The sequence below is a fragment of the Zosterops lateralis genome, assembly GCF_965231275.1.
Source record: "Zosterops lateralis genome assembly, chromosome: 19".
In the NCBI taxonomy this organism is placed as follows: Eukaryota; Metazoa; Chordata; class Aves; order Passeriformes; family Zosteropidae; genus Zosterops; species Zosterops lateralis.
Window position 1 is genome coordinate 4,367,531 of NC_139779.1, and position 18,338 is coordinate 4,385,868.

General features: G+C 47.7%; 1 protein-coding gene across 4 annotated transcripts in view; it reads left to right on the forward strand.

Annotated features, from left to right (window-relative positions):
* Positions 1-17,997, forward strand: part of NUFIP2 (nuclear FMR1 interacting protein 2) — a gene marked incomplete at its 5' end in the record, with an annotated part of 36,496 nt that extends 18,499 nt beyond the window's left edge. For 2 of the 4 annotated variants that reach the window (XM_083875234.1, XM_083875235.1), the window contains 3 exons: positions 3,838-5,553; positions 13,194-13,226; positions 13,782-17,997. In XM_083875234.1, coding sequence (XP_083731360.1) covers positions 3,838-5,553; positions 13,194-13,226; positions 13,782-13,834 — 1,802 coding nt within the window. In that variant the 3' untranslated portion in view covers positions 13,835-17,997. Of the gene's footprint in view, positions 1-719; positions 904-3,837; positions 5,554-13,193; positions 13,227-13,781 lie in introns of those variants that run through there. The other 2 variants (XM_083875233.1, XM_083875232.1) reach the window with 2 other exon arrangements.
* Positions 17,998-18,338: the final 341 nt, after the last annotated feature.

Consider the following 18,338-nt stretch of genomic DNA (forward strand, 5'->3'; position numbering starts at 1 on the left):
CGGCGGGTCCTCCCGGGCGGCTGCGGGTGGAGCCCTGGAGCCGGGCGAGCTCCGGCTGCCGCGGGAGCGCTGCAGCTCGGCCCGGCAGCGATTCGGGGCGCTGCTGCTGCTGCTCCGCGCGTTCCGTGCCTGCTGCTGGGAGCCCGGCCGCTCCCGGTGTTCGCATCCCTGCCCAGATCCCCTCCGCGTGGCCCTGGCTGGGGCTGTTCCAACCCTCTCCGCCTGCCCCGGGGCGCGGTTCACCCGCTTCATGACGGTAAAATGCGGCTTTGCAGCATCCCGGGCCGCCCTCCTCCCAGTGACCCTGCGGTGAATCACCCCCGGGGCCGCACGCCGCTCCCCGCCGGTTATGGAACACCCCAACGGCGAGGGCCGGGGACGGAGGCGGCTCTGCCGTGGCCGCTCATTTTGGCCCCGCCGCGCTCGCACGGGGAGGGGGCGAAGCGCGCCCGCCCCGAAACAGCCCGGTCCCCGGCAGCCTCACCTGCGGCTGGCCCGGGGAGGGGGCGGCCGGGCGGGTCCGCGCTGGCCGGGCCGGCTCTCCCCGGGCCGCGGTGCGGCGGGGCGGGGCGGGAGGCGGGCGCGGCGGCGCCGCTCGCTGATTGCAGGGCGGGCGCTGCCAGTCCGCCGCCTCCCCCGCGCCAGCCGCGTCCCCGCGCCGGAGCCGCACGGCCCAGCAGCGAGCGCCCAGCCCGGCCCGGCCCCGCCAGCCGCCCCCCATGGAGGAGCAGCCCCACCACCACCATCACCACCACCACTATTACTACTACGGGCACCACCACCACCACCCGCAGAGCGCCTACCTGCCGCCGCCCGACGGCCGAGCCCAGCCCAAGCCGCCGCTCCGCCACGAGCACAAGCACGGCGGCCCGCAGCACACGGAGGCGCCGAAGCGGAGACCAGGTTGGAGCGGGCAGCGGGACGGGGCCCGTGACCTTCGCGGGGCGGCGGCGGGGCCCCCCCTCTCTTCCTCCTCCTCCTCCTCCGCCGCCGCCTCCCCCGGCCCGGCTCGAAGCTTCTCCGCCGCGCTGGGGCCGCTTCCTGTCCGCCATGTTGGGGCTGCGGGAGCCGCGGGCCCGCCGGCACCGCCGCCCGCCGGCACGTGGGGCCGGGCCGCCTTCCCCCGCCGGCCGGGCCCCGGGGGCTCGGGGGGGCGCGGGGGGCGGCCGGGCCATTGCTGAGCGCCAGGATCAATGAATCAGGGCAGGCGGCGGGGCCCGGCCCGGCGGGGAGGAGGCGGCGCGGCCCGGCCCGGCCCAGGGCGCTCGGCCGCCTCTTCCCCGCCGGGGCTGCGGCCCCCGGGCCGGGCCGGGCCGCCGCGGGCCGGGCGGCAGCGCCGCAGAGGCGGAGGCCGGGGAGCGGCGCGGAGGGAGCCGAGCCCGGGCAGGGCCCGAGCCCCCGCCGCCATCCTGGGGGGCTCCCCGGCCCCAGCAATCGCTCTGGTGGGATTGTGCGGGGTCAAAGCGAGTGCGTGGCCTCCAGCCGGCCGGTGTGCCGCGTACTTTTTTTTTTTTTTTTTTTTTTCTCTTTTTTTTTTTTTTTTTTTTTTTTTCGTCCCTTGAATTTTTCCTTTTACATAACGAGGCTGGAGGTGGGAGGGGGCCTGGCGGCAGCAGAGCGGGGTCGGCAGTGCCCCATGTGCAGCCTGGGCAGGCAGGGAGGGACCTGGTCGGCCACACGCTAAAATAAGTTACCGAGCAAAAATAAGTTGAGAAGTCATTTCAGTGTTTGCAGCGTGCCCAGGGTTTTAATATGTGCCTAGGCTGGCACCCCTCCCTTCCCGGCTCTCGGACGGTTTGTGAGCTTGCCAGATCTTCTTCACCTGTTCTTCTTACCGTCCTGGGTTTTTTCCTCTCCCCTACATTTTGGTTGCTGCACCTCCGTGCCCAGGCCAAGGCCAGCTGTGCCAAATGTTGATTTGGAGAAAACTCAGGCAGCTGAGCCGTGAATGCTTGAGAATTGGAACTAGAAACTGCTGACACACTGACTTACTGAAATGGATTTTGTTCTTCATTTTATTCTTTCACTCCTCATCTGCAATGGTCTTATGACCACTCTTTATTGTTTTGTTTCATTAACAAGTGGTGTCAGAAGTCTTGAGTCATACAAGGTCAGCTGTAACACTCTGCTCTTGAGAGGGCTTCCTCTTCACGCTATTCTGAAATACTTCATTTTAGAGGATCCCACCGTTCTGGTTCTCTCTGGGGTGAAGTATTTATGGTTAATTTTCTTAACAGCGTATTTGAAAGTTATAGTGGAAGTTGTGGTGGTTACAGATACTTGCATGTAGTAAAATCCTTTTTGATCCCCCTCGGCAAACTCAGTTGTGGAATTTCTGTAAAGATTCCTACAAGGATTCTTGTGTTCCCGACTCGCGCAGAACTTGAGCTCTTACATCTGCCAGACATCTGAGGCTCCAGGATGTGAGGGGTAACAATGATTTTTAGTTACAGCAGTTAATTTCATCAACATCAGCTACAACAACAAAAACATTCTTCTTTGCGAGCTGGAGTCTTGCCTGCTCCAGTTGTTGAGGGACTCCCTCTCCGCTGACTCCGTGCCACCGTGGCTGCAGATGGAGCCTTAGGTGGGTCAGTGGTTGTGGGGGATGTGTGAGGCTTTCCAGCCTCGGGAAGGAGGACGGATGACTCAGAGGAGCAGCGGGTGCAGTAGGAGGGATCCCTCTGCTCGGTCCGCAGCTGGAGTGTATTTGTTGAGCAGGGCACACTGTGCTCTCCCTGTCTCCCACTGGGGCTCCAGGGCTTCTCTTGGGGATTTAGGGTCCTCGAAAGCAGCAGGGCTCTGGCCAGAGATATTTAAAGAGAAGAAAGCAAAGAGGAAGTTGAGGTGGTTCGGTGTGGACTGGCCTGGGCTTCCAGCTCTGCTTGAATTGCACACCCAGTATCCACTTCAAAACTGTAAGGCCTAGGAGTGAACTTCAGAAGGAAAGAGGAAAGCTCAGTCTGCATCACAGTCTCATGGTTTTATGAGTTGAACCCCTCAGCAAGTACTTTATTTCTTGGGTGCCAGGCTCATACCAGCTCTCCTGGGGACTCTGAAATACTAGTTTTTCAGTGGGCAAGAGACCCATTGCTGGTTGCAGCAAAAGGGTGCTTGCATGGGTGCATTTCTTAGTTCTATCACCTTTTCAGTGCTAAAGAACACGTGTACAGAGGTGCTGGTTGTTATCTTGAAATGCATTGAGGAGATGTGGTCTCATTTTCTTCCCTCCATCTTCCAGCTGGACTTGCACGTGTCCTTTTGGAAATACTGCTTTTTTTTTCCCCCCCAGCCCATTACTGAGATGGCATTTGGGAGGAGGGTGGGAAGGAGGACTGCTGGTGTTGCAGGCCCAGGGGCTGATGGAGATGGTAGGAGCTCTCCCTTGTTCACAGTGTGTATCCTGAACCTCCACAGATCTTGTCACAAAGGCAGTGGATCCCGCTGTCTTGAAGCATCCTGGGAATTAATTTTTTCCTCTCTGTGACCTGGAAATAGTAGCTGATGAAATAGCTCTCCAGCTTGCCAGTGATCTTCAGTACAGTATATTTTCCTGACATAGTATCTGTATTTTCTTTTGCTTTGTTATATTATCTGTATGTCATTCAGTTATGTGAGAGTCAGTCACGGCTGGTCCTTCCTGCTTAACCCTTCTTGCTGTGGGTTCCAGCAAACAAATTTATGCAGCTTTACCTCAGAGACTAGATATTTTCCTATTTTAAAATGTCTGCATGAGGAAACTGGATATGTTTGGGGCTGACTACAGCTTTCTGCAATGACAAGTCTAACATTTCACATTCTAATTCTTGCCTTTTGCTGTTTTTGGCTTCCCTCTAGGCTACGGAGAGCTAAATGGTAATGCAGGAGAACGAGAAGTGTCACTAAAGGGCCTGTGCTCTGATGAAGCCACCACCCCAGGATCCAGGGTACCCAATGGCAGCCAGCAGCTCATAGATTCTAATGCCACCCCAAAGCAGACCGTGAAGGCCAGTGCTTTGGGGAAAGCTGGAATCAAAACCAAGAACTTCATTCAGAAAAATAGCATGGACAAAAAGAATGAGAAGTCCTACGAGAACAAACACAGAGAGAACCAGTCCTCAGACAAGCCAGAGGGAGTGTCTATTCCAAACGGCGTGGTGACCAACAATTCCAGTTACATCACAAATGGCTACGTAGGCAAAGGGGCCGACAACGATGGTAGTGGCTCCGAGAGTGGATATACTACACCCAAAAAAAGGAAAGGCAGGCGCAACAGTGCCAAGGGTTGTGAGAACTTGAACCTAGTACAGGACAAAATAATGCAGCAGGAGGTCAGCGCACCAACCTTGAAACAGGAACTTGAGAGTTTCAAGCCTGATTATAGTGAACAAAAGGGGAACCGAATTGAAAATACTAAGCCTGTTTGGAAATACGAGGCTGGGGCTGGTGGAGCAGGCCGGGGAAAGCCTGGCCTTGGGGATGTACCGCGGAAAAACTCTGATGCCAAACCTGGGGTCAGCAGCAAGAAGTTTGATGACCGGCCCAAAGGGAAGCACGCATCGTCGGCTACGTCTAAAGAGGACTCATGGACCTTATTTAAACCACCCCCAGTTTTTCCAGTGGACAATAGCAGTGCTAAAATTGTTCCCAAAATTAGTTATGCAAGTAAAGTTAAAGAAAACCTCAACAAAGCAGCTCAAACCCCATCCACATCATCATCCTCATCGTCTTCATCATCTGCTGGGGAAACTCAGGCCCAAACATCATCCAGTCGACTTTCCCAAGTCCCCATGTCTGCTATGAAATCTGTCACCTCTGCCAGCTTCTCGAACGGGCCAATCCTTGCTGGGACTGATGGAAGTGTGTATTCCCCAGGGGCCCAGCCACTGCTCTCCTCTGCTGCTAGTACTGTACCATCGACCTCCTCCGAGTCTGTACCCCAGGATATGAGTACAACTTCGACAGCCCTGGAACAAAAGAAATCTGGCCTTTTTATCTACCCTTCAAATATGCAAACTGTGCTCCTGGGGACAACGCAAGTCGATTTCCCTTCGCAGACGAATCAGCAGAACCTGGGGGATATCTTCCAGAATCAGTGGGGCTTGTCTTTCATAAATGAGCCCAGTGCTGGACCTGAAACCGTTGTTGGGAAATCTGCAGATAATCAGTTAATGGAAGTGACATTTCAAGGGGAATATCCTGCCACTTTGGTTTCACAGTGTGCTGAAATCATTCCCTCAGGAACTGAACAACCTGTGTTTCCTAAGGCTTATGAGCTGGATAAACGGACTAGCCCTCAAATTCTTAGTGCTATTCTTAAGCCTGGGACTGCTGTTGAGGGTGGTGTCTTAGCTTTGGAGTCGCATCACACAGGTGACCTACAAAAGGCAGACACCGGTAGCCAAGGTGCTTTAGTGTTTCTTTCAAAAGACTATGAAGTAGAGAATCCTCTGGCCTCTCCTACGAACAATTTGCTAGCCTCCGCCAAAGAACAGAGGTACCAGAGAGGCCTAGAAAGGAAAGATAGCTGGGGTTCTTTTGACCTGAGGGCTGCTATTCTATATCACACTAAAGGTAATGGCTTAACTTGCTGCCTAAGGGCGTTCTCGTCTTTTTTATTATTATTATTATTATTTATTTATTTATTTACTTATTTTTATAAGTACAATATTTTAACATGATATGTTCCTTCCAGCAATTCTAATTGACCCTTTTTTTTTTTTTTTTTTTTTTTTGCTTGCATACCTCTCATGGCAATAACGGTCTGGGGAAGTTAACTCAAAGGGTTGTTTAATTAATGTTAAGAGGTTTTTGTTTCAGTATTCCCGTGGACAAGCATGAGTGATGTTGATAAGGATGATACTTAGCAGGTCCTCGTAAGGATTGAAAGGAGTTAAATGTGTAGGTTCAGCTGCTCTGTTCCAGCTGTACCCGGTGATATTCTGTCACTGTGAAGGCTTCTTAGTCTGTACTCACACCTCTGCCACCAAAGTGTTGCAGCTTCTCCCCTGGGCAGATCAGACCATGAAATCATGCCTTTGAAGGAAGAAAAAATTATTCCTACAGCTGTAGGTGTGATTTATTTTTTTTAAGGCTGCCCCACACACACTTTTTCCCTGCCCTTGAGTATTATGGCAACAGCAAGACCAATCTTTTCTTATCTGCTCCTGTAAGCTGCAGATTGAATTCTCTCCTTGTCTTTGTAGGCCACATCTTTCAGATGATTTTATTGCTTTCATGGAGCCCTTTGTAGTCCAGCTCCCTTTTTTTTCCTGTTTTTTTTTTGAGATTGAAATGACTCAAACACGATATACAGCACTTTAAAATGGGAAGGAAGAGAGGGAAGCCTGTGGGATGGTTTGCTTTCTGCATTAGCCTCAGCCCCAAAAGCTCTGAGGACTTGGGGCAGTTCTTGGCTTTTGGTGTGGCTCAGTGTTAACAGGAGCCTGGTTGTGTGTTCCCTTTTGTCACAGTGTTATTTACTCACTCTTGACCAATACTGGGGCAATTCCCTTTTTTGACCCCCTTCCCTCTCCCTGCACCCCTCTATCCTGAAGGGAACAAGGTGATCATGCTTTTTTTATTTACTATTATACATGCATATAGGGATAATATCTTGTTCCCCTCTGCAGAGGGTGGGTACTTTGGCAAATTGCTGTTTTCACCCACTGCAAAGTTCTTGAATTACCACTTCACAAACTCTATAGCATAAACTCGTATACCTTCCTGTAGTAATAACAAGCCCAGTCATTTAAAAATAATAACTCCAAATATTTTTTCCAGGTCATCTGCCTCTCAAGACGTTAACATTTCAAGCTCTAGTATTCTTGAGAGCAGTGTTCATCAATTGATTTTATCAGGGTCCTCTCCCTTCTGCTCAGTTTATTCCAGCATTAAAGCAGGCTTTCCAGTCTCTTTTTTGTCTGCTTGCAGCTTAAATCCCAGCTTCCCATCAGAAAGCATAACATGGAAGAAGATCTCGGTGATCTTTTCCTTAATTTTGCAAATATTCCCTAGACTTCTGTTTGCCACTCTGTTTATGTCAGCCTGAACTTGTGGAAAAGCAATTGTGCTGCCAGCAAGGCTCATCAGCTCTCCCATTCTCACTTGCTGTGAACGGCAGACCTCAGTGAAACAATAGGAACAACAGGAAAATAAAGAACACTCCCATCCCATGTCCTCTCAAGGAGGTGTTAACTTCAAAGCCTGGCTGCGCTCAGCTCTTCTAAACACAGGAGTTAATTACATTTGTTGGCAAGAATGGCCGCTTAAAGTACCCGTTAAAATACTGTTCTCTGCTCTTCTTCTGCATGTGAATGGTCTTGCTTTGAGCATCCAGAGCAAACACCCTCGTGATGGCCTGGGGATACCCCGTCCTGCCCCAGCACTCATCTCTGCCCATTTCTTTTTCACTCTATTTATGTGCCATCTTCAGGGTGTTACTTAGGGGTAAAAGATAATGGATGTTTCTAATCAGCATTGTCATTAATGCAATGATTGGGGTGCTCCAAACAGCTTGTGCTTATCTTACTCTTTTTTAGTGTTCAAAAGCTATTGCTGCTTTACAAAGCAAGAGATCAGTCTAGGTCGTAGTACTTCTATTATGATGGTGGATGTTGCATTTCATCCTTGGGGAGAGTTGGGTTAAGGAATATTTGGCTGCCTCCTGTCCTCACTTCATGGACGTAGTCCCGCAGCCAGAGCCCACCGTGTGCTGTGAAATGCCTCAAAAGCAGAGCTGCGAGGTGTGTGTGCAGAGCAGCAGTGCGGGGGTTAATTCCCACACTGTTCTCTCCGTTTATCTTGGGCTGTTTTCCTGAGGTCCAACTCCAAGCCAGCCAGTTCCTCTGCAGTAGGAAAAGAACGGTTTCACTCAGTTCCTTTTCACAAGCTTCCTTTTTCTCCTTCCTCGGGAGAGCCTGTGGATCTGCCTGTGTTGGTGTTAGGGCATTCCAGGCAGTCAGGTCCTCACACTGTTTGATTTTGAGAGTCGGGTGAACTTCTCCCTCTCAGATTGATCTGTTTGCTTTTGAGCAAAGTCTCCATAGTTTGATCTTTGCATCCGCCCTGCCCGTGGGGTTGTGAACACAAATAGAAACCATCATGGGACAAGGACATGGGTGAGTGTGGATCCCTCTGAGGTCCTGGTGTGTTCCCTGCCCTGAGCTCCATGTGCAGTGTTTTAGTGCAAGGATTAAGCCTGGGAGTTGCAGTGAGTGCTTGCAGTGCTTTGAATGTCCCAAATGTGTACTCTTTTTTTTTTTTTTGCACTGTTTGTGCCTGTGACTGTGACCAGGTTGTGTAGATCCTCATCCTGGACTGTAAATGTCTCTGGGAAAGCCTCCAGCTTACTCAGTAGCTTTGTTCCAGCAAACCAGGCTTTCCTGTGCGTGGTTTGCCCAGCAACTGCACAGGACATTATAAACTGTAATTGCTTCACAGCTTCCCTGTGGAAAGATGGATAGAGGAGGTGGCACCCAGAGAGAACTGGCTGTGGTACAGTTCTGTAACTCACCACAGTATCCCTGAGTGCTGGTGAGGCCGTGCTGGGGTGTGAGCCTGGGTGGCTGCAGAGCACAGCAAGGTTTTGGTGGAGGACTCCTGTGTTCCTTTGCCTGTACCCTGACTGCTTTTTCTCCAGAAGTCAGAGCACTGGGAACATTTAGGGAAGGATGATGATGCACTCTCTTGTACTTCTTGGAACCTTTTCCTGTTGGTTTCCTTGTACCCCTGCCTCATGCCTTGCTTCTTTCTTTTTTTCCCCCCTCTATTTAAAGGGCAGAAAAACTCCCTTGATCATCTGATCTGCCTGAGTGTAAAACACGATCCTTCAATGTGGCTGCCTTCATTGACAGCCCGTGCCACTGGGTGTTTGTGATGGTGCCTTGAAACACTCGCAGGTGACAGATCTGATTTACCAAGGGAGATCTGATTTAGCTCAGCACTGGTGGGCCTGCTCTGGATGTGCTTGGAGACAGGGATGGGCTTCACATGGAAGACTGGAAGGCCCAGGAAGGAGTAGTGCTCTCATTTCAAGTCACTGTCCCTATCTAGGTTAGAGTTGAACTTCTGCCTTGGTGTGGCATTGCCAAAATCCTTATCTTTTTGAGGTAAAACTGATTCTTGCAGATATTTTGATCCTTCAGATAAGGAGGCTGAGTGTATGTCAGCTTTACTTGCATTGAAAGCAGCATCATCTTACTGCTTTAGCCCTTCTTTTAAAGACAACTGGATGAAGCACTTCATATCAAAATAATTGTCAACGCTTTGGAGAATTTTGTCATGTTCAGGCAATTACAGTCTTCCAGGCCAGGCTGTCACTAACACTGAGCTCTAGATATGGCAAGCTTTGTGGTGGGAAGCTCCACATAATTTGCTTGTCCTGAGCTAAAAAGCAAATAATTGAGGCCTCCAGCTCAGCTGCACAGCAGCGAAGACCACATGGGTGGAGGAGAGGGAGCTGCAGGGTTTCCCTTGTTCTTGCTCCTGAAATTCTGCCTGTGCTGCTGCTTTGTTCCTTCTCAGCATCTCTGTTGCAGCAGCATCTCTGCTCGGGTGAAGAAGCAGGAGAGCAGCACGGAAAATGGAGCAAGGCAGCGTGGGCCAGCCAGGAGTGGCGTTCGCCGGAATGGTGAACTGGGTCAGAAGAAATAGCAGAGCTGTGAATTCAGCAATTTTCATCCTTTACATCAGGAGAGGAGGAGGGGGGAAAAAAGCTTTGGTTTCCCATCCCCCATGGTGGGACAGGGTTAGAGCTCGCTCTGTTGGTTATGGCCTTATGGGGCCTGAGCTGTGGGGCAAAAGCTGATTTAATTCTCTTTCCAGTCCCTGCTCTTTCCAGTTGTCAGGATGAGTACAGTGTATGCTCTACAGCCATGTATTCCACAGCATGGAATACTTATTCTTTGCTTTGTTTCCAGGGCAGTCCCCATACTTAATCATTGTCCTGCAGATACAAACAGAAAAAAAATCAGACAAGAATGGTCCCTTCTTGTTATTTCTTCAGTGCTGTATTTTAAGGACAATTTTGGGATTTATAAGGGCAGTGAAATAGTAGCATGGGATTGTGCAGACACTTCTGTTAGCAGGGACTGCCTCTCTAGCAAGGAAAATGTGTATAAAAGTGCCTGTCTTAGCAAGTTATTACAGAAACACTTCTTTCCCCTCCAAGGTTATGTACCAGTCCTGCTGTAAAGTTTATTGACCTATGAGGAATCCCAGCACAATTCACCAGAGTGTGCCTTAGACTGTTCCTGACATCAAAGCTTTCCTCCAGTGACCCTTTGTTTCAGTGATAGTCCCCAGAAAAAGTGGTTTAGGTGGATGTGGCTTGGGATTGTCTGCCCCAGGCAATTCCTCAGCCAACTACGAGCCTGAGGGCTGTGGAGAGGCCAGGTAGTTGTGAAAAAAATCCTGGAAAATGAGAGGTTGGAAGGGGCACAGGAGGTGACCTAGTTCTGCCCCTGGCTTGGAGCAGGGCTGGCTCTGATGCTGGGTTGTGCAAGGGTTTGTTGGTGGCATTTTCTCCAGCTGGGTTGGAGTCCACTTGAGAAGAAAGTTTGCTGTTTCCCCAGCCACGTGTATGGTTTTGGGAATGGTGGCTCCTGTTGAGCAGGTCTTTGGAAAGCAGCAGTTTTGGGGCAGTATCTGAGAGAGTGGACTCGGGCTGATGTCGAGGATACCCCTTTTCTCATGCAGGTTGAGCAGCTGTAGGAGTCCTTGGCTTAAACTTGCTCTGGAAACTTTATCCAGTGAAAAGAGGCTCAAGAAAAGAGCTCTTTGAGCCCAAAGAAGGAGGACTGAAAACAGGCTTGGGGTCTCTTGCTTGCCCAGTTCTTGAGGGCTGTATTTCCTTCTGCTTGGCTGGAGCCAGGCATTGGGCAGCAGTGGCTCTGCTGAGCTGTCTGTCCCCCAGGTCAGTCACCAAGTCACCCTGTGACAGTGGCCCTGGCATTTGTCACAGCACCTTTTGTCAGTCATAGGAGATCACAGCCTGGAACTGGCAGGGAAACTTAACTGCATTACTAAATAAAGCAGAATAAATCATACAATTCCATTTGAAGATTGAAGAAATCCCTTTTTTTCCCTAGTTTTGTGTTGCAGTTAAGCCTAAGACTTATTTTCTTTTCTCTTGTGAAGTTGTTTCTTGGTCAGTGTGCTTAACCTGTGCTGTCCCCTGTCCCTGTGCTGCCAGGTGGAGGGGAGGACCTTGCTCTGCTGATGGCAGGTGATATTTAGTAAGAGCTGTTACTGCATTGTTTGCTGATGGTCTTTGGTTTTGTAGCTTGGTCAGGCTGAGCATCTGCCAGCCAGTGTCTGGGATTTCCAGGACACTTTACACCACCCTCCCTTTTCTGAAGGAAGAGAAAGGAAATTAGTCTGGAAAGACTGTAGGTTTGTTAGAGTGTCTTTTTTGAAACAGAGTTTTGTCAACTTAGTAGGTTTATTTGTGTGTTCTTAACAGTATCTCTGTATATCTGTTTATCTTTTTGTCAGATACTCTTAATACAAAGAGTTCACGTTCTTGTGTTTGGAGCAGTTAAGGCCAAATGAAGTGCACAACACAACGTGGTCTGTGCATGAGGTTATAGTGGTGGGTGGTGCTTCAGCTCTGCCTCGTATTTCACACTCAAACGTTGCTCTAATGTGCAGGAACCAACAGCTCGAGAGTAGTTTTTTGTCCCCTGCCTTTGGGGAAAGCTGTTAAAATGGGAGATGTTCTTTAGCTGTTAGGAAATGATGCATCAAACTGCGCTGAATGGAAAACTCGCTCCACGGGAGGTAATTTTAGTAGCTGGTTCATTTTACTTCAGGGGAATCTGCATCTGGCAGATGAGAGAGGCAGTCCCTCACCAGCCTGCTTCTATCCCTGGGGTGTTAGAGGCTGGCTACTACTCCCAAAGCACTTAAGGCTCCCCAATAGAAGTGCAAAGTGTTGCTGTTACTATCCTGACGCAAAAATAACAGACCTCGTAAAATTTTGTCAGGGCCTTCCTTACAAAAGGCTTAATTGTGCAGAGAGGGCTGGCAATATTTATTTGCATGCAATTTCCTGCCCCAGGGAGCTGGAGATTGTAGCGGACAAAGGACAGATGAAGGGTTGGAGAAGGGAGGCGATTGATGGAGGTGACACTTGGCACACATCGTGCTGAGGCTGTGGGTTTTGTAGGGCTTTTTCTTCTTCCTTTCCCATGCTGGTTAGTTCACTTACTGCCTTGTTTTGTGCTTTACTGCACATCCCATCTAGTTTGATAATCACTTGCCATTCCCTTTTCCTAGCCCCTACCAAGGTTCTGTCACCTTTTCTGGCAGAAAAGAGACTCAAAAGTGGTTCTTGCAGGTTGTGTTCCAACTAAGACTCATTTTCTATAATTTTGTCTATTGAACTTGGGCACAGGCAGTGTCTTAAAAATATTCTAGCTGATGAAATTCCAACTTGATAGCAGCTCAAAATAGTTATTTTGAATGGTTCTCTAAAGATGCATCTTTCTTTGGGTGATATTTTAAAAGGGAAGAGCCTCCTGTTTCTCAGTGTTAATGAAAAGAACATTTAACTTTGCTGTTGTTATTTAGGTAAACAAAAGCATGTGCACGTCCAGGGAGAAGTGGGTAGGGTTTGTTTTTAGCCTACAGATGTGTTGTAGAGGTAAACTGGGGGAAGAGCTGCAAGCCAGGTGTGTGGAGCATCACACCTTGCTGGTGGACAGTATGTTGGCAGCAGCTCTGCAGAGATGTTCACACAGCAGCCCTTGCCTGGTGCCTCAGCCCATGCACGCTGTGAACCATGTGCAGCTCGCTGTGTCCAGCAGTTCTCATTTCACACTCAGTAAGCATCAACTTGTAAAAATCATCTCTCCAGGCTCCTTGTGGAGGCTGTAATGTGCAAAGCAACGTTGGAGTCAGAGTAGTAAACCCTGAAGTTAGATTGTGATATGTAGGACTAGTGAATGGTGATGACATTTCTGATGCTCAGCTTGGCTCTCTGACCCTTAAGACCATGTTACAGCCATCCCTTTGCCTTTTATTGCTGCATTATTCATGTCAAATTTGTGTAGTCCTGTGGGCTGGGGCTGTGCTGCTGGGTGGGAGGGGATTGGCTCTGTTTGAAAGCCCCAGCACAACTGCCACACTTGGAAAATTAAAGTGTGTTTGGAGTGGTCTCTAATGGCAGCATCAATCTGCATTATAACAGTGGTCTCCTTTTGCCTCCACAGAAATGGAAGCGGTTTGGAATTTGCAGAAGCAAGGTAAGGATGTTAGAAAGAATAAATGAACAAAATTGCTCTGTCTGTGGGGAGGGGGAGATGAATGATAGTGGATTGTCTCTGTGTCTGGAGATGCCTGGGTCCAGTTCTTCAGCGCCTGCGGTTTGTAGTCTGGATTTATCTCTGTTTCAGATCACTGAAAGTCAGGACAATAAGCTTTGTTATAATGGTGAGCTGCTTGGAGAGAAGCAGAGTCTCTAAAAGAGCAATAAACCCAGCATCAAATGAGATTTAATGACTCTTCTTTATGTGTATACAAAATTGCTTTCTATTTCTGGTGTTGGGTGTCACGTGCAATAACAAGTTTTAAATTCTGGTGGATCCCCATAAGTCACCTGAGAAGAGGTTTTGTGTGGGAAGAGCTGTTTCTGGAGACCTGTGTGCTGCTGTAGGGAGCAGGCTGTGGCCTTGGGGTGGCTTGGCAGGAGGGGGACATCCAAAGGAAGTGTCTGTTAACAGCCAAGTACCTTGTATTTATTTCAGCCACAGGGCCTGAAAGTAGCTTGTCCAAAACTTAGAATTCTGCTTTCTTTCCAGATCCCAAAAGGATAATCACTTATGATGAAGCCATGGATCGCCCGGATCAATGAAGGTAGCAAGACGAGACTGCCTGTTATAACCTTTCTGCAGCATTTGTGCTGTTCGTGGGGGACAAAAAGGCTTTTATGCTCCTTCTAAATCTTCAGTGCAGCAGAGGAACCATAACTAGAATCACAGGATAATATATACAAATATATATATAGTTATTTAAAAATGGCAACTGAAAGTAATTAGACTTCTTAAGGAATCTGAAAATTTATTTCATCGAGACTACACACGTGATTATTTAATCTCCGGTACTGAATAGATTTTTTTTTCCTTTTTTTTTTTTTTTTGTTTTGTTTTGTTTTGTTTTTGTTTAAAGAGTGAATGCAAGTGATTAAGGAAAACAGACTCAATTACAAGCCCGGTTTCAAAGTTCCTGCTGTCGTCTGCATGGGCAACAGCAACCCACTGGAGAGGCATTTCCACTTGACAAGGTTTCTGTTTCTTGTTCTGTGACTGTAGTGACACACTAATCACAGGGAAATCAGGATGATTCACCATCCTTCATCTCCCCTTTCCCTTCCACCTCCCGTTTGGTTTCTTTTTTTTTTTTTTCTGATTTGTTTTCCATTGAATGCTGGAGAAACGCCTTGAAGTTTGCAGTTTCTATTTTTTTCTTCCAGAGAATTATAAAATCCGCATGTTTTGCCAGGAGTAAAGCAGCAATCCTATGCTGGTGATATTGTCTTAAAAGGATCATTCTGCTGAGGGAAAGATGGTAATACTGCAGTTCTAGGATGCATGGTGAAGTCACACAGTTGACCTGGCTCCTGTTACACGTTGGACTATTGCAACTGAAGAGTTATTTCATTTTAAAAGACAACATGGAAAAATAAGCAATCTGTTTAGGCATTTAATATGGAAAAAAAAACCAAAAAAAAAAAAGAAAAAAACAAACCACCCCACTGTTCCCACAGTTTAATGCCATTGTATTACTGGGAGCAAAAAAAAAAAAAAAAAAAGGACAAAAAAAAAAAAAAAGGACAAAAAAAAAAAAGGACAAAAAAAAAGTATCTTCTGCTTTCAACTGTAGGTGCTTCATATTTGCTCTGTCTGTCTCCTAACACTAAATGTGCAGGATTTTTTTCCCATTTTCATTGGAAAACTGAAGAGGAATTGAGTTCTGCTAACTTTCACCCTTCTTGAATTATTTTTTTCTCTTGAAAAAAATTGCAAAATAACAAAAAAAATTTAAAAATATTTAAAAAAAAAAAAAAAAAAAAAAAAAAAAAGAAGAAAAAAATGGGAATTTGAATCCTTTTCAATTTGTCCATGGAACGCCAATGGCTGGGCTTCCTGCCCCTTGGAAATGCTCTTTTATATTTTAATGCAGTCTGTGTATTTCCGGGCTCTGCTTCTAATTATCTCTTAATAAAAATATATTTTATTACAAAAAATGGAGGACTTAGGAATGAAAATAATAATTTAAAAAAATAATAAAATAATCCCAGGGAAAGGAAAGCTTCCTAGCAGTGGTAGGGAAGGCTGAGCAGAGTGCAGGCTCCAGCTGTGTAACCCCTCTGTCCCATTGCAACTTGTGTAATATGTCCAAATCATCTGGGGGTCGGGTAGTTTTTCTGGGTTTTTTTAAAGAGTGGAAAATTCACAGGGTCCAGTGCAAGAGCGAGAAATTAATAAATCAAAAATGGGTTTGTTGACCAGCCCCAGGTACCCAGTGCTCATTGTGGGGGTCTATGGCCTAATCCTGGCTCCTAGATGTCCAAATCAGCAGCAGTTGGTGTCTCCTAAAATGAGACTGGACCTTCTGGGGCGTTATGAGGAATAGATAAACCCAAAACTTTGGAATACCCTTTGTGCTTAGATCTGTCCATCAAGCCATTGAGCCAGTGTCTGGTCACCAGAGGGTTCCACAGGGCTCTTCCTCAGCCCATTTCTCTCCAACATCTCATTAATAACCTGGGTTCAGGACTCAAAGAGATACTAATTTTGCCAACACACTAAAGGGGGAGGAACTGTTGACTCCCTGGAGGGCAGAGAGCCCTCAACAAATTAGAGATGGAGAATCACCAACTGTGTGAAGTTTTAACAAGGCTGAGGGTCAGATTCTGCACCTGGGATGGGCAGCCCTGGATAGATTGGGAATGAGAGGCTGGAGAGCAGCATCATGGAAAAGGGAGCTGGTCCATGGCCTGTTGGACCTGACTCAGCAGTGCCCTGGCAGCCAGGGGTGTCATTGATGTCCCGTGGGGCATCAGCCCAGCATGACCTGTCCTGCTCTGCACTGGTGCTGCCTCATCTTGAGTTTTTGGGGCAGTTCTGGGCACCACAATATAAAGACCCCTGTTAGAGAGCATCCCAAGGAGGCCATGAGCATGGGGAAGGGTCTGGAGGGGAAGCCTTATGAGATCACTTGGTTTGTTCAGCTGGAGAAGAGGAGACTGAGGGGAGACCTCATTGTGGTCTTCAACATCCTCCCAAGGGGCAGGTACCAATTTCTTCACCCTCATGACCAGTGACAGGGAATAGCCTGAAGCTGAGTCAGGAGATGGTTAGGTTGGATAGCATGAGAAATTCTTCACCCAGAAGGGGTGGTTGAGCACTGGAACAGGTTCCCCAGGGACGTGGTCACAGCACCAAACCTGTCTCAGTTCAAGAAGAGCTTGGACAATGCTTTCAGGCACAGGGTGGGATTCTTGGGGTGTCCTGCACAGGGCCAGCAGTTGGGCTCAACGATTTTTATGGATCTCTTCCAACTCAGAATGCTCTATGATTCTATCGCTTTCTTCTTTCTTTCTTTCTTTCTTTTTTTTTTTTTTTTTTTTTTTTTTTTTTTTTTTTTTTAATTAGGAGTATGTAGCATGTGATTTTTTTAAATTGTTTTTATACTTTTAATGAGATTGTTCCTGAATGAGACACTTGAGTTCATGGTGGGACAATGAAACTGAATTCTGTACCTTGTGTAAGACGCTCGCTTTCTGCCACGCTTAAAACATTTGACTATGGATTGCCTACTCCATTTGATGTATCCAAAGCTATATAGTATAATTCTGAGTGTGATACTATATAGTCATCATGTATTGTATCAGTCCAGGTTCAGAAATGTGTGGTTGGCCAGTCGCAAATACTTCTGTTTCACCTATAAACTGTACCACCTCTACAGGTGTGTGTAACTTTGAGATGTATAACATGTTTACAGATGTGCCCGACATCTAGTCCTCCGACGTTCCTATTTTTAATTCTGTTGAGTCTCCCAACTGCTTGCCAAAAGTTGGAATTGTCCCCAGCTCCACTGCTGGAAGAGCTGGGACGTTCCTGAGCTTTAAAGTGTTGAACAAACTGGATGGTGGGGCTGGGAAAATGAAGGTGGAAGAAATGTTCTTTTTCCTTTTTTATTATTATTATTTTCAAAAAGTTGAAGGCTAATAGCAAAGTTTCCAGTTTGTTTTACTGGCTTTAAGGCTCTGCTGTGTATTTATTTGCCTTGTGTAGTCACTTGTCGCCTTAAGGGCTGGGTTCCATGAAAAAAAAGAAAAAAAAAAAAAAAAAAAAAAAGACAAAAACACCGTGTTTTGCTTCCCTGGGGTCTGTGCTGTCCTCTACCCCTGCCCCAGGTCCCTGCTTGGGACAATGCAGGAATTGAGCAGCACTAACCCTGCGCCTCTAGAAAGGTCTGAGTCTTGCTGAATATTTGAGGACTCTCATCTTGGCCTAGTCCAGTCTGTCACCTGAATAGCAAAAGAAATGCTGAGAGAAACACGGTTCCAGCGATGGGTTGGGCTGGATTTCCCCCAGTGCTCACCTCTGTGGCTTTGCCTCGCCAGCGGGACCCATCCAGAAACACCCTCGGCAGCACCTTCTCTGCTGTATTTCTGACCATCCTCTGTTCAGATGTCTGTCTGTCTGTCTGTCTCCATGAGCTCCACGGCGTGTGCTCAGTGCTAAGCAGTTAGGAATTCCTGTCCCTGAGCTCCTGTAGCTCCGGCTCCCCGGTATTTCTGGGATAGACTATTGCCTAGAGCCAGGCAGGACCATGGACGGAACTTCCTTGTGCTGTCGTGTAACTCACCCTGTTGCTGTCTGCAGTCCTCCCCAAGTCCTCACACAATTCTTAACTGAGCACTTATTAAAAATATCTTAAGATTTAATCTGTTTTCTGATTATTTTTGTGTAAACTTATTAAAAAAAAAAAAGGAAAAAAAAAAACAAACTGAAATTGAGCTGTGACTAATTTAGCACATTGAAATAATGATAAGGTGTTAACTGATAAGTCTCATGTTTTGTTTTGTTTTGTTTTTGTTTGACTCAGAGTATTAGTACTGTAGCATAAACCAAATACAGCCCGGGAAGGGGAGCAGCAGCCTCCTGTCCTGGGTGTGCACCCAAGGGTGTCTGTGGGGGCGAGGAGCCGGCGGTGCGTGTGCAAGCATCTGACTTGTGAGGAGAGCGAGCGTGTATTTATTTGTGCCATTGTTTTCATTACACTGAGTAAAGAAAGTTTTAAAATAGAACCCCTTAAGTACGTGTGTAGTATCGGAAAGCGGCACTAAG